Source organism: Marmota marmota, unplaced genomic scaffold (assembly GCF_001458135.2).
Source record: "Marmota marmota marmota unplaced genomic scaffold, marMar, whole genome shotgun sequence".
Classification (NCBI taxonomy): Eukaryota; Metazoa; Chordata; class Mammalia; order Rodentia; family Sciuridae; genus Marmota; species Marmota marmota.
This window is the reverse complement of record NW_026000164.1, coordinates 19177297-19192018: the sequence shown is the minus strand read 5'-3', so window position 1 is coordinate 19192018 and position 14722 is coordinate 19177297. Positions and strand designations below refer to the sequence as shown.

General features: G+C 39.7%; 1 protein-coding gene across 31 annotated transcripts in view; it reads right to left on the bottom strand.

Moving 5' to 3' along the window:
• LOC125611641 overlaps nt 1–14722 on the bottom strand; it is a 187070-nt gene that overhangs the window by 169171 nt on the left and 3177 nt on the right. For 24 of the 31 annotated variants that reach the window (XR_007341855.1, XR_007341879.1, XR_007341859.1 and 21 more), the window contains exon 2: nt 5321–5410. The exons of 3 other annotated variants lie outside the window; for them this stretch is intronic. Coding sequence is in view for 1 of the 28 variants with exons in the window: in XM_048786925.1 (XP_048642882.1) it covers nt 5321–5343 (23 nt within the window). In the remaining 27 variants the exon portion in view is untranslated. Of the gene's footprint in view, nt 1–1373; nt 1584–5320; nt 5411–14722 lie in introns of those variants that run through there. 4 more of the 31 variants (XR_007341868.1, XR_007341872.1, XR_007341850.1 and 1 more) reach the window with 2 other exon arrangements.

Below are 14722 nucleotides of genomic sequence, written 5' to 3'. Positions count from 1 at the left end.
TATCCATAGGGGATTGGTTACAGAACCCCCAATACCAAAAAACATGGATGCTCAAGTCTCTTATATAGCACAGCCTAAAATCAGGAACAGTGGTGCACACCTATAATCCCAGTTGCTGATACAGGAAGATCCCAAGTTTGATCTTGGGCAACTTAGTAAGACCCTCAGCAACTTAGCAAGACCCTGTATCTCACAAGAAAAGAGGGGCTTGGGACATAGTTCAGTGGTCGAGCACCCCTGGGTTCAAACCCAGTACCAAACACATACCCAGGCCTAATATCTGCATATTCAATTCTCTCTATACATCCTCCTATGTACTTAAATCATCTCTAGATTACTTATAATACCTAATGTGATGTAAACAGCTGTTCTACTACATTGTTTAGGAAATACAGACAATGTTCAGTAGAGATGTGATTTTTTTTTCCAGGTGTATCCTATCCATGGTTGGTTGAATCCATGGGTAAGGAACCCACAGATAGCAAGGGTTGACCATGTATAAAAATTATCATATAGACAAACTGCTATCATGCATAAATAATTTACTAATAACATAGCATTCTAGTATTTATTCAATAAGGTTTTTCTTTCTTTCTTTCTTTTTTTTGGAATGCAGGGGAGGGGTTACAAGGACTGGAACCCAGGGGCACTTTACCACTGAGCTACATTCCTAGCTCTTTTCATTTTTGAGACAAGGTCTTGCTAAGTTGCTGAGGGTTCTTGAGGATGACTTGAAATTTGTGATCCTCCTGTGTCACTGGGAATACAGGTGTGCACCACAATGCCTGGCTGATAAGGTTTTCTTTTAAGACCTTCACATAATCTTCAGTGAAACCCGAGAATATGTCTTCCAAAAAAAAGGGAAAGTAGCCACTTGTTGCTAAATGTTTATGTTTTCTAAAAATACTAATCACCTCAATATCAAATTAGTATCACTACATCTTCAATGTAAACTGAGTCCCATTTTCCATCTTCTATACTTTTCAACTAAAATAAAACTATAGGGCTAGGGATATAGCTCAGTTGGTTGAGTGCTTGCCTCACATGCACAAGGCCCTGGGTTCAATCCCCTAAGCACCACAAAAATAAATAAATAAAACAAACTACAAAATTCTTTGCTTTTAGAGGAAGACAGACTTACCCCTTTCTACGAGAGGAATATAAAAACAACTCTTCTTTAAGATCTTCCTTTGTGCTTTCCCCTGGGAGAGTCCCAGACTCTCTGGGTATCAGCCCCTTCAAATCTCGCTCTCCCCATTAGCAGCTCCCCCCAAAATACCTTCCTACACTAAGAACTCTTTCTACAAACAGCAAATTTCCCTTGTTATGGACTGAATGCTGTGTCAACATCTAATTCCTACGTCGAAACTTACCTTTGATGGTAGTAAGATGATTAAGATTTGAGGGGTAATGCAGACTAGATGAGGTGACAAGGGTGGAGCACTCATGAATGGGACTCTGGGATTCCTTTCCTCTCTGCCACCTTGAGGACACAGCAAGAAGACGCCATCTATGTACATGTCAGGAAGCTAGCACTCACCAGACAGGGAGGCTAACTGTGCTTTATTTGGGGCTTCCAGGTTCTAGAAATGTGAGAAATACATTTATGTTGTTCATAAGCCCTTCAGCTTATGTGTGGTAGTTTCTTTCAGCAGCCCTGATGGACTAGGACACCTTCTAAAACTGAGAAAATAAAAATTTTCCTCCATCTTCTTGGCTTCACATCTCCTCTAAATTTGTTTAGGATACAATAAGAAATATTCTGCACACTACAAAACTAATAATAATCACAATAAGTCCATACCTGTTTATCTACTGTTTACGTTTTTTAAAGTAACATAATTATAAGATTCAAAAAGTAAAACAGAATTCAAAAGGTAAAAAATGGTATTCAGGAAAAATCTCCTTGTCCCCCAAATACCTAATTCTTTCTCTTAAAGACATGAGATGCTACAATTCATTTTCTATCCTTCCAGAGATATTACAACCCTCTATGTGCAAATGTTTATAAATTCTCTTGCACATTCTCCTTTGCCTTGCTCTTCCTTAAGATTTTATCTTAAACAAGAAAGCATATCAGGATACAATGAGCTGCCTCTTTCTATTTTTATAGCTACATATGACTCTTTAAATATGTATAACCTGGTTTCTGTGGTTCTAGTCTCTGGTCCCACCAATTCATTCAATATTTGTTGTGCCAAATTAGTCTGCTTTATTTTAAATTTTAAAAAAAAATACACCTTCCCCAAATTTCAACATTTTCTCTATGTTAAGCCATATTACAGCAGCAACATGAAGCTGCTTGGGTGGTAACTGTTGCACCTGTGAAGGAAAGTCCTCCTTAGCAAGGGTTTAAAAGTGAAATGTGATGTCTGCAACTAGCACTCAAGTAGTAAGTGAGGCCAGTGATATAAATGTACAACCTTGCCACATTGAGTTTACATGCTCTGGAAACCCACCCAGAGCATGCATGTGGGTGAGTATGGTGAAATGGTAACTACTGGTGAATCTGGATAAAGGGTATACAGGTCTTTACAGTATTATTTTTCTAAAGTTGTAAGTGTTTACAATAAATACTCCGTGGTATTTCCAAGGGATTCTCCTTGTGTGCCACCTTACACCATAAAATGTTCTTTTCCCAACTCCTGAGCCTAAATCTTAACCTTGCCCAGCCATATCCCTGAGCTCTCCCCAAAGGAAATGTGCACCTGTTCTTCAGCTGTTCTTAACTACCAGTCCTTCAAACTGCTCAAATGTCATGGTTCTTGGGTCTTCACCTACTGCCGTGGTCCTCCTTCTCTCTTCTTGCCTACAACACCCTCTGGGGCTCTCAGACATTCACTGAACCTCCCATTTCATGGCCTGTGCACTGAGAACCCCACTAGAGAGGAAATGACTATATCGTAGACAGAAAAGCCCTAGATGAGCAATTCTTTTGTAATACCCACAGCATCTGGTTCAATGCTAGGCGCATGACAGGTGTGTTCAAAAAAAGTATTTACTGATGTTCGGCATGGTGGTGCATGCCCATAATCCCAGTGACTTTGGAGGCTGATGCAGGAGGACCTCAAATTCAAAGCCAGTCTCAACAACTTAGTAAGAACCTATCTCAAAAGAAAAAACTAAAAAGAGCTGGAGGTGGAGCTCAGTGGTAGAGCACACCTGTATTCAATCCCCAGCACCCCCACCACTCAAAAGGAAGTATTTATTGAATAATGGGTTATTTTAAACAGTTAAAGAAAGGCTATATTCCTGAACAATGGGAAGCAGGTCTCAAAACTCACTATGATATCTTCTCAGAGAACATCTCCAGTCTCCTGGGCTTTTCTCCAATGCTTTGTTTGTTTGGTTGGTACTGGGGATTGGACCCAGGGGTAATTTACCACTGAGTTACAATCCCACTCCTTTTTAGTTTTTCTTTTGAGATAAGGTCTCACTAGCTTACTTAGGGCCTTGCTAAATTACTTAGGCTGGCCTCAAATCTGCAATCCTCCTGCCTCAGCCTCCTTAGTTGCTAGAATTATAGGTATGCACCACTGCACCCAGCTTTTTCTAGTACTATTAATGCATCTTAAGTCTCTTATCCTTCTCTTTTTAAAAAAAAATATTTTTATTAGTTGTAGATGGGCCTTTATTTTATTTATTTATATGTGGTGCTGAGAATTGAACCCAGTGTCCCTCACATACTAGGCAAGTGCTCTACCACTGAGCCACAACCCTAGGCCCCTTTCCTATCCTTCTTGACTATGGCATCTGTCTTCTCTACCAAAAAATTTCAGAATAAGAATGCTCTCTACTAAAAAATAGGAATGAGATCTACTGAAGATAAAACACTAACAAACTGCACTAATACACAACAAGCAGCAGCTAAATCTAATTTTTTCCACCTCTGGCCACATCACAGACTTGGGAGGCACCCTCAAATACAACCTTCCAATAATTCAATTCCAAAGAGTCTAAACCCCTATTCCAACATCTTGTAACTTACAAAATGTTGAAATCAAAGCTACTTTATTACTCAAATGCTCTTCTCATGCTGTTCTGCCAATTTTATATCTAAATCTCCTAACTTTGACCCTCTGCGCCAAAAGCACAATGGATAAGGAGGGGAACATCTAACTGTAGTCAATTATGCTACTAACCAGGTATGCAAATTTAAGTAAATTGTCTCATCTATCAAACAAGACTGAATTCAATTAGCTCTAAAGGCCACGAGAGTTAGACTATTCTATGATCCTTGCCTATGGCACAAGTCATAGTTCCTATTTAACACAAATTTGACTATTACATTTTGAAACCAAACTGTTACAGTTTAAGCAATTTAAAAAACATTAGTGTAATCCAAATGATATTTTTGTTTACGAAAATTTTCATAAATAGAAAGAATCCTAGCTGGGCATGGTGGCATAGCCTGTAATCTTATTGACTCTAGGAGACTGAGACAGGATGATGCCAGATTCAAAGCCAGTCTGGGCAATTTAGGGAGATCCTCTCCAAAATTTAAACAGGATGGGGACGTAGCTAGATGTGAACTACACCTGGATTCTGTCCTCAGTACCACAAAAAAATACATTAAAAAAATCCTGAAATTCATTATCTACATGATTACTATTACCTAAATTTTGGCAGAGTGGCCTTCAAACTTCCATCTGAAACCTATTAGAATACCTACTGAAACATTCAAAAGACCTTGGAGCTCTGCATTTCACAGGTATATTCCATTCGAGATGAAACTGTTACATAAACACTAAACTCTTCAGAAATACTTTGTACCTTTATAGAGTTTCACAGACTACAATCTTCAACATCAGAGTAAAAGTTGTCTTTAGCTTAGGACTGTCATTAGGCTAAAAAAGGTAAGTTGTTATTAGGCCATCAATGCAAAAGCCAAAGGGAAAGGAGAACAGAAGAAAACAGGAAAAAAAAAAAACATAAAGAAAAAAAGTTGGGAAACCAAGTGAGGGAAGAAGAAAAAGAATAAGTGGGAATACAGCTCAGTGGCAGAGCACTTGCCTAGCACATCTGGGTTTCATCCCTGGTACTGCAAAAGAAAAAAAAAAGAATAAATGAGGAGAGGAATGCCCCCAAACTGGCTGCCAGCACGGAGGGCATAGCAACATCCCACAGAAATTTCAGATAGAGTTCAGATACTTTTAAGGTTTTTATTTGTTTTCTTTTTGTTTAGATTTGGACAGAAAGTTTACCCAGCAGGAACATGTTTACTTGTGTCTGCTTTTAGCCTTCAATTCTGGATCAGGAAGATTCTAACACTTGAAAAGTAACCCAGAGTCCACAAACCAAAATATGCTGGATGGTTTACCTATAACATCCACGACTCTGCATGTTCCTCTTGAGGAATTTTGCCAGTGCTTAGGTCTCTTACTCAGGTCTCTTACTCCAAAAGAGCATGCTGGTGGGAAAATGTGTTTAGCAAATGATATGTATACTTATAAAATTCCAAGTCCTTGCTCGAAAACAAACACCGCCCTCCAACAACAACAAAAATACCGTCAGAACACAGGCACTTCCAGTAGACTCTCCGGATGCCACTGTGGCTTTCCACAAGAATGTAGGGCTGCTGTCTGGGTTAAGGGGCTGTAACCACTGGGACAAGAATGATCCCAGGATATCATGCTGCCACTATGTCCCACACACAAGAGCAAACACTCTGCAGTTACTACAAGGGTGATCTTTAGAAAGTTTTAGAGCAATTCCACTGTTTGGAATCCCAAATCTTTGATTTATTTTTTGTGGTGCTGGCGATGGAACCCAGGGCCTCACGCATGCTAAACACATTCTCTACCACTGAGTTAAATCTCCAGCTCTGATCTTTCTGAAAAACATGAATCTAGAAAATATTCTGCAGATGATATAGATGATTAAATGGGGGTACTGATTCACTCATTAAGCCTATAAAGTCCTTGTTGCAAACTGCTTTTTAGGTAGTAACAGAGATAAAATGGCAAAAGGTAAACCCTTCTGCTCCTTTTCAAAAAGAATTAAATTAGCAACAGAAGGAATCTCAATTTAGAGTGGGAGCAAAGGGAGATTTTGGTATCTCTTCCCGTGAAAATAGGAGAAGCATATACATACATTAGCACAGAAACTTCACAAACTAAAAGGCATAAATTACATATTTCAAAGATAAAATCCCCAAAAAAAGCTACGATGGCATTCATATTATATATTTTTATATATATATATATATATATATATATATATATATCTGTATGTGTGTGTGTTTCTGTGTGTGTGTGTATGTGTATATGTGTGTGTGTGTGTGTGTGTATATATATATATATAAAAAATACGACATACGCACACCCACATATATTTCACTCGTTCCTACCAAATATCTGCATTTTCAGGCAAGAAATACTAAGATTGAAGAGCCATCACTATTCTTCTGTGATAGAGCCTATATAAAGTAGTATGATAAAATTCTGAAAAGCTACAAAATAGGAAAAGTTAAAGAAACAGAATCACACTGAGGAAAAGGATTACTAAATGTTCTTAGCACAGCAATAATTAAACTCTTTGGAAACAAAAACTAATCACAAATTTTTAAAAAAACGGAACAGTATGTGCAATGACTGCATAATACATCAATATAAATCAGAAAGCAAAAACAACTGCCACTGGCCTTGACAGTGGAGAGATAAGCAGCCTGGCATAGTTGTGAACATAACAAAAATATTCTCAGTGCCTTCTAACAAAAACTCCTCTCGGAACAGGACACAAGCACTCAAGTCACAGGCCATGTACAACTGTGCAAGAGAACTATCTGAGGGTTTTTTTTTAGTGTGTGTGCATGCACACATGCACATGGTAGTTCCAGTGCTAAGCAAGTTCCTAGAAACTCCCCAAGTGGTTTAAATACCACCACTGAAAGGATGTCTATAGAAGAAGGCTGCCTCCTGCTGGGAGATGAAAGGCAGCAGAATGTTCCAAGTTGAGTGGGTCAAGATGGGCAACTTGGGCTGGGGTTGTGGCTCAGCAGTAGAGCACTCGCCTAGTATGGGCGAGGAGTGAGGTCCTGGATTCGATCCTCAGCACCACATAAAATACATAAATGAAATAAAGGTATTGTGTCCAACTACAACTAAAAAATAAATATTAAAAAAAAAAAGGGTGGGCAACTTTTCCCAAGTGGTGGATTCAGATTGGACTGCTGTGGCCTCAAGGCAGATGGCAACAGTAGGCAGAAAGGTGCCCGTGTAACCCACTCTAACTCCAGAAGGAGGAGGGCCGGCCACACTGCAAACAGTCTGGTTCAAGTCCTGGGTCTTCTCACACTGAGCCTCAAAAACATCTCCCCATTTTCCATTCACAGGCATCCTTCAGAAATTTACAGTGCTCCTATGAGGGTCTGCAACCTTATCACCATGTTAGTAAACTCCATCTAGTATCTGAGCAGCAGAAAAGTTTTTCTCCATCCATGTCCTCATCTTACAGAGGAGCACAGACGCACTCCCACAGCCAGTGAAAACCAGAATTCATGGAAAGACTGAAGCACACAGCACAGTATTCAAGCAGCCATTAATCACTGTTAAAGGTGACTAACACAATTCCACCTCAGTTCTATTTTCACCAAACTAAGATTGCCAAAGAACAGAAAAAGAACTTCTGAAAGGAAAAGAGGAGGAGGAAAATGTGGAGGTAGGACTAAAGGAAACCCACATGGGAGACTTCGGTCAAAAGTAGCTAACAGGAGAACCAAATGCCCGACTGAGAAACAAACCTCAGGAGTTGGGAGAAAAGGAAAAAAAATATACACATAAAGTGTCTTCAACATGTTAACTCTCTAAATATAGGAGACTTTTTAATGGTCTTAAGGAAGGGGTCAAACTGTCAAACCCCAGGGAGGACAGAGGGAGGGAACCACACAATGACAATTGGCTCATAGTTGTCTCAGCGCTCACTCAAACTGCCAACTCCAGCCCCAAACTGTCAAGCTGAAAGAACTCAAAACAGCTTCACAGATTTAGATGTTAAGATTATGTCACAGATATGATTCAAGAAATGACCGTATTTTGATTCCTACCACCAAAAATAAAATAAAAAACTTGTAGACCTCAGTAGTAAATCACATGCAGTTCTTCTCAAAGTAACAAACAGATCAAAATTTAGAGCTATATCCATGAAACCTAGTTTAAAATCAATTACATGCATACTACATCAACTCCACAGTTTTAAGGTTCAACCATTTCATAAAAGCAGTTTAGACAAAACTAAAACATGTGGATGTGAAAAGCAGCGAGTCTCTACCTTGGCCCAGCTTTATGGCCTATGCTGCCCAAATGGTTTGCTTCTTAATCCCTAAAACACACTCAGGAACAAGTATCATGTGTGCCTTTCAGAAATCTGATTTGAGCAAGTTAACCATTATTAAGCCATCTAAAAATGTAAGCACTGCCTGAGTTCCAGGCATAGATTTGGAAAACCCTTGACATAGGTCAAATAATAGTATCTGGTGACACTCATCGGAGATAAAAAAGGAAAACTCACTAATTTATTATTTTCTAACAAAAAAAGCCTATGCTATTAAAAGTAGTCTTGATATAGTTAATACGTCTTTTAAAGTTTTAAAACTTAAAACATTTCCTCTTTCTCCTCCCATTCCCTACTCCTCATCTGCTTGGCTGTATTTCCCTACTCTCAGAAAAGGTTATCCATGTCCCCCCTCCCCCAAAGTCTTCCTTATCTTTCCTCTCCAATAATCTACTCACCTTAGCATACATGGTCAAGCCCACTGCTTCAACTGCCTCAGACCCTGAGTCCATCTGCCTCTTGGTCCCTAGGAGTCAAGACTTCACACAGCAGTTCCAGAGCACTACCCGCCCTCTCACAGGCCTTGGGCTCTCCACCAGCCCCACCTTGCTGAACACATATCTTGCTATGCGAGGGTTGCTTTAAGACAAGTCTCCTGTACCTCCATTCCCCTTCCAAGAGATTCCAGTCCTTCAGAGCTATATGATTTCCCAAAATGCATAAAAAGGGAATGACTATATCTGATGTCCAGGTCATCCCCTCTGGGCATCTCCTTCCTACACACCATGGCTCTTCCAGGGGGCAGTTATCCTAAGAGATGTCTGACTAAACACTGCAACTGTCAGCTATGGACCCATGAAGTTTCAACAACAACAACAAAAAACAAACCTATTTCTCATAAATCCTTTTATTTAGTAAGCCCACAATTATATAATGTGCTACATTATACTCTGTAGCCGTATCTTAAAAGGCTACAAGGCACTTGTTTAGATGTAATACAACTTTAAAAGTTTAAGGGAGTGGCAAACAGTTTGGTCACTTAGCAATATTATTAATATTTTAATATATTTTTACTGGATACTTGTTTAGTTAAGCAGGAATACCCAACTGGAGTTTTAAAAGAAATCTATTTTAAACTGCTAAATCTCGGGGCTAGGAATGTAGGCTGGGTAGCTGAGCATATGCAAGGCCCTGGGTTTAATACCCAGCACCAAAACAAAACACAACAATAAATGAGTAAAAAAGAAAGAAACTTAAAACTCAGTTTACCACAGCAAAATTTAAATAACATAACCTTGGAGAAATCAAGCAATGATAGGTGCTACTACTTGAAAAAGGGTGGGGGTTGAGGGGCAAAGAACATTAGATTACCTAATAAAATGGTTCTTAAACCCTGGCCCTCAGAGCAGTTAAAAGCAGCATTACCTGGAAACCTGTAAAAAAATGCACATTTTTGAGCCTCCCTAGATCCACTGAGTCAGAAACTTTGGGTGGGGCCCAATAAGCCCTCAGTGGTATTGATACACACTGAAGTCTTAAGAACCACTGGTCCAATCCAACTGCACTCCCCAGAAATGAAAGAAATGACATAAAGCCAGTAACTTCCTTAAATTTTTCCATAAAGCTAGTCATTATAAACCATTCTCAACTGCCTTTTAAAGTAATTCTTAAACTAAACACCTGAACCCAAACAGTTGGTCCTATAGATCTTCTGGGCAAGAGACATCTTGATTGTCTGCGGTATTTTTTTTAATATTTATTTTTTAGGTGTAGATGGACACAACACAATGCCTTTATTTTTATGTGGTGCTGAGGATCGAACCTAGGTCCCGCCCGTGCTAGGGGAGCACTCTACCGCTGAGCCACAATCCCAGCCCTGTCTGCAGTATTAATTCTAGTAACATTACTAGATACTCACATATGGGCAGATAATTTTTTTTTTGTCCTATGTAACTTAGCATAGAATACCTAAAAAAAGCCTTCACATGACTGAGCTCTCCACAAAAGTAACAAGTCAAATCCCACAGGCTTTTTTTGTTGTTGTTTGTTTGCTTGGTTAACTTTTGTTGCCATTAGCAGTGTTGGGCTCTGCCTTGTTATCCTTGTGTTTTGGTTTGGTTTCAAAGGCAACAGTAGGAATTAATGGGACACATGGTTGACAGTTTGTTTTGGGGGTTTTATTTATTTATATTTTTGGCCCCAACAAAAAGTAATCACAAAGGACAAATGGACTAGAAATTGGTCAAAGGAGAAGTCCCTCCCCTCAAAACTTCACATTTTGTCTTAGAATGTATTCTATGACCAATTTCTTCCTTTGACAATAGATATGTACCTCCAGTTGTGTTTTATGTGCTCTACTAAAAAATTAGTTTCGTTGGTGAACATGTAGTGGTAGAATGATAGGAAAACAGCATGTGTCACAGGAACAAGCTGTGGCAGATGAAGGCTAAAGCAGAGGATTACAAGTTCCAGGAGAGCCTCAGCAACTTAGTGAGACCCTGTATCAAAATGAGAAATAAAAAAAACTGCAAATGTAGCCCGGTGATAAAGTACCCCTGAATTCAATCCACTATACATAAACAATAGTAAATAAATAAATGTAAAAACCATCTTTTGACCTACATCGACACCCCCACCCTACCATGAAATTTAATAAAATCTACAATTTTCAGCTTTGGGGTTCTTGTTAGAAACAGATGTTTGATGTATCATATACCTTTTTTATAAATATTTCAAAGTCTAGAAGTCATTATCTTACAATTAAACATCTGTTTCTATTTACATGTTAAATATCCTTGTGGGGAAATCTATGACTTGGGTGTCAGGACCACCTCAGACTGCGATTTGAAGGTTTAAGAAATAAACGTTTCCATTCCTGTTCCTCATACTAAAGCTGTTTTCCCAATGTCATGCCATTCTAGAGCTAATATTTTCAGTCCTCTTTTAGACTCCATTGAAATATATAATTACCTTTGATTTTACAAATCAAAATTTCTAACTAACGTAGTTCAGTGTGTGATTTTATTTTTCCTGAAGAAGTATCATGGCCTAGTGCACAAATAGAAATGATGACTTCAATTTGATTTATACTTCCAACACTCTGTATGACCTGAGCACCAGATCTTCTTGTGACTATTTTTCAATCTGTCATCAAATGAAGGTAATAACTTGTGCTATGTATCTTACAGGAAAGAAATCAAAGTCACTGAGTTGACAGTGCCCCTGGAGAGGTCACACTTCTCCAAAAAATGGGGAGTCAGTGTAGTTACTGGCCTTCAGCCTTTTCTTCAACTCTAAAAAGAAAACAATACTTCCAGGGAACCTGCCATACCACCAACTACACAGTATACCCTCTGAAGCTAAACTGCAGGGATTAAATTACTTGATCAAATAATGATTTGATTCAACACATATTTATGAGCATTCCTATGTGCCAAACACTACACTAGGCACTGGAGACTCAATGACCAGCAAGACAAATACTGTCCCTGCCCCTCACAGTCTGATTAAACTATTAATTCAACTTACTGCACTTTCACTTTGTTTATACAACAAGGGCTCATGTCCATTTGTAAAAAATTGCTCATAATCATAATTACTCCCAAACTCCCCACTGTGTTCCTGAAAAAGAGACACGAACTTCGTGAACAGCTCAGAGAAGGGACAAATGTTGGCCTTGCAGAAGTCAAAAATATCACTCAGCAAGCACCATATGGTCTGTGAAGGGGAAATATTAGTGTTAAACCCTAGAAGATGAATCAAGATCTTTCTTTTAGAGGTAGAGTATCTTAGCTTAAATGTTTACCTGTTAAATAGTTGCTTATTTAAAAATAAGCAAATCCTCTGTAATAGAGCTGTCCAAAACATTAGCAGCTGTATCAATTAGATATTCAGTTCCTATGTCATACTAGCTGCATTTAAGGTGTTTAGTGGCTTCAAGTGACTAGAGGCTAAAAACTAGGTGGTGTAGCTTTATAAATCATTTTCATCATCCCAGAAAGCTCTCCAAGATGGTGCTGCTCTACAAATACCTCTGTATACTGAACCTTAAAATTACAGTTAATGAAATATGATGAACCATCTGTGGTCTCTGCTATGGCAGTTAATGTAGTACCATTTCTTCCTGCCCAAATAAGGTGAAAAGTGGTATCAACAGTGAATATCTCACCAAGAAAATCCACACTGTCCAAATGGCCGATGAAGAGTAAAATTAGAAAACAAGAGAAAAACATTATATTCAGCCCCCTTTTTTTCTATTCCTTTTAAAAGAGTGTCAGTAGCACTGTATTCTCATCCTGGGTAAGAATGTGCTTTTAGCTAAGTAGTTCAAAGACAAGGACAAGATGAGAACAGTTCAGAATGAAGATGGGTGACATGAGCAAATACCAATACCAATAACGTAACTTGAATGGAAGTAAATTCAATTGGGACAGATGCAATAAAAGTTTTGTGACGGTGACATACAGATTTTAAAAAATCACTGTTGCCCCTTTTAAAGAGCCGAACTTAGAAGGGGTGTGCAACATGGAAAAATACCATATGCTGGGATAAATGTAATGACGTTGATACTGAGAAATAGAGATGATATGGAGAGGATATTTTTCCATGGTTTCTGAGGAGAAACCAGAGAAAATTTCCTCAAGGAGGTACCCAAAAGTGAAAGAGCAAAATAAGCAGAGCTATGCAAATGAACCCCACGTGGACTGGCAAGGCTGGAAGAAACTTGTTGTGGTAATAAGGGGATGGGAGGGAGAGAGGGAGCCCAGGCTAGTGACCTACTCCCACCCAGACCTCAGATACTCACATTCATGTCTGGTCTGCTTGGGCGGACCTTTAAATGTCCCTCACCAAAACCGCAAACAACATGAAAACCAGTTCTTAACGCTTTATAATATACCATACGACCAACAATATTTGATAGCAATCAGAAGAATGAAAGGAAAATTCTTAAAAGACACAGTACCAGACTAACACAAACTAAAATCCTTTGTTTTCAGAGAGAAACTTGTTTTCTGTTTTATTTGAAATATCCCAAGGAGATACCAATGAATACACTTCAAAACAAGTGAATCACGCATCCCCACCCCACATACACACCAATGTTCCCCCAAGAGTTTGCCTGGCAAGGAAACAAATGAACCAAGGAGAGAAGTGAATTTTTTCTACTCAAGACCAAAGAAGTTGGGTTTTTGTTTTGTTTTGTGGTTTTTTTCCCCCCATCCAAAATTTTCATGGCAGAACTTCTCTTACTTTGTACACTGCATGGCACTTTGGGGCTACATCCATCCTGTGACCACCAAAACCACACCGTGTCCACACCTTCTACTCATGTAAATGCTTGGAAAGCATCTGCAGTTTCTGGACTCTTCCCCTCCGTTTTATACATACGTTCAACTCAAAAACAGAAAACTATACTTGCTTGGAATTTGTTCTCCTCAAATTACTGGGATCCTCTTGCCTTTCTTCACAGTATACTTCTAGAAAAGAGAGCCCGCAGGCCTTAAAGAGTTCACCAAGTGATCCCTCCCTTGCAAACAAGTAAAACTTTCCAGACCAAACCCTTAACAGTGGAAATGTGTGTGTAAAAACTCATGTGGTCTTAGTTCAGTAAAGTTATGTGGGTTTTTTAGTTGTTTTGTGGTGCTGGGGATTGAACCAGTACATGGGGAAAGTGCTCTACCAACTGAGCTAAATCCCCAGCCCCTGCAAAAGTACATTTTAAACTCTACTTTCATGGCTGAAAGCATGGGCTCCAAGATTGGCCTCCCTGGGTACTAGTCAGGGTGTCCTTCCAGACCAACTCTCACCTAACCTCCTAAGCTTTCCTTTCCCAGGCTGTAAAACAGGGACAACTACAGTGCCTGGCAGAGAGGGACCCCCCCCCCCCTTGGTGACACATCAGTAACTGCTAATTACTTTCATTAATTTTACTATTTCTTCCCTATGTAGTCCATTCAGCTCGTTCCCTCTTCAAGTTCTCACTCCTCACTATCCATCAGAATCACGGGGTGGAGTGTTAAAAAATACTCTCTGCCCAGGCCCCACCTGGATTTGGGTTCGGTTGATGTGGGGACTGCCTGGGTGTCAGAATTATTTTTAAGTCTCTCGGGTTGGTTTTAAGTGCAGTCAGGGTTAAGAACCACATTTTTCTCTAGGTCCTCAATAATAACACACACCTGTGAGATCCCCTGGATTTCTAAGTCGATCAGCGCAGACCAGCGTCCAGCCCGGGGGGGGGCGACGCCCGCGTGGAGGCTGTGACGACGAACCCAAATACCGGTCACCAAGGACCAACTGCGACCAGTTCCAGAAGATCCTGCCTGGAGACACCGCGGCCGGGTCAGTCGGGGGCGTCGACCCCTCCTCGCGCCCGGCCCCCTCCCGCCCCAACACGTGACTTGACACGCGGCAGCTGCACACGGTCTCCATCAAAACAAAAACAGAGGAGGCC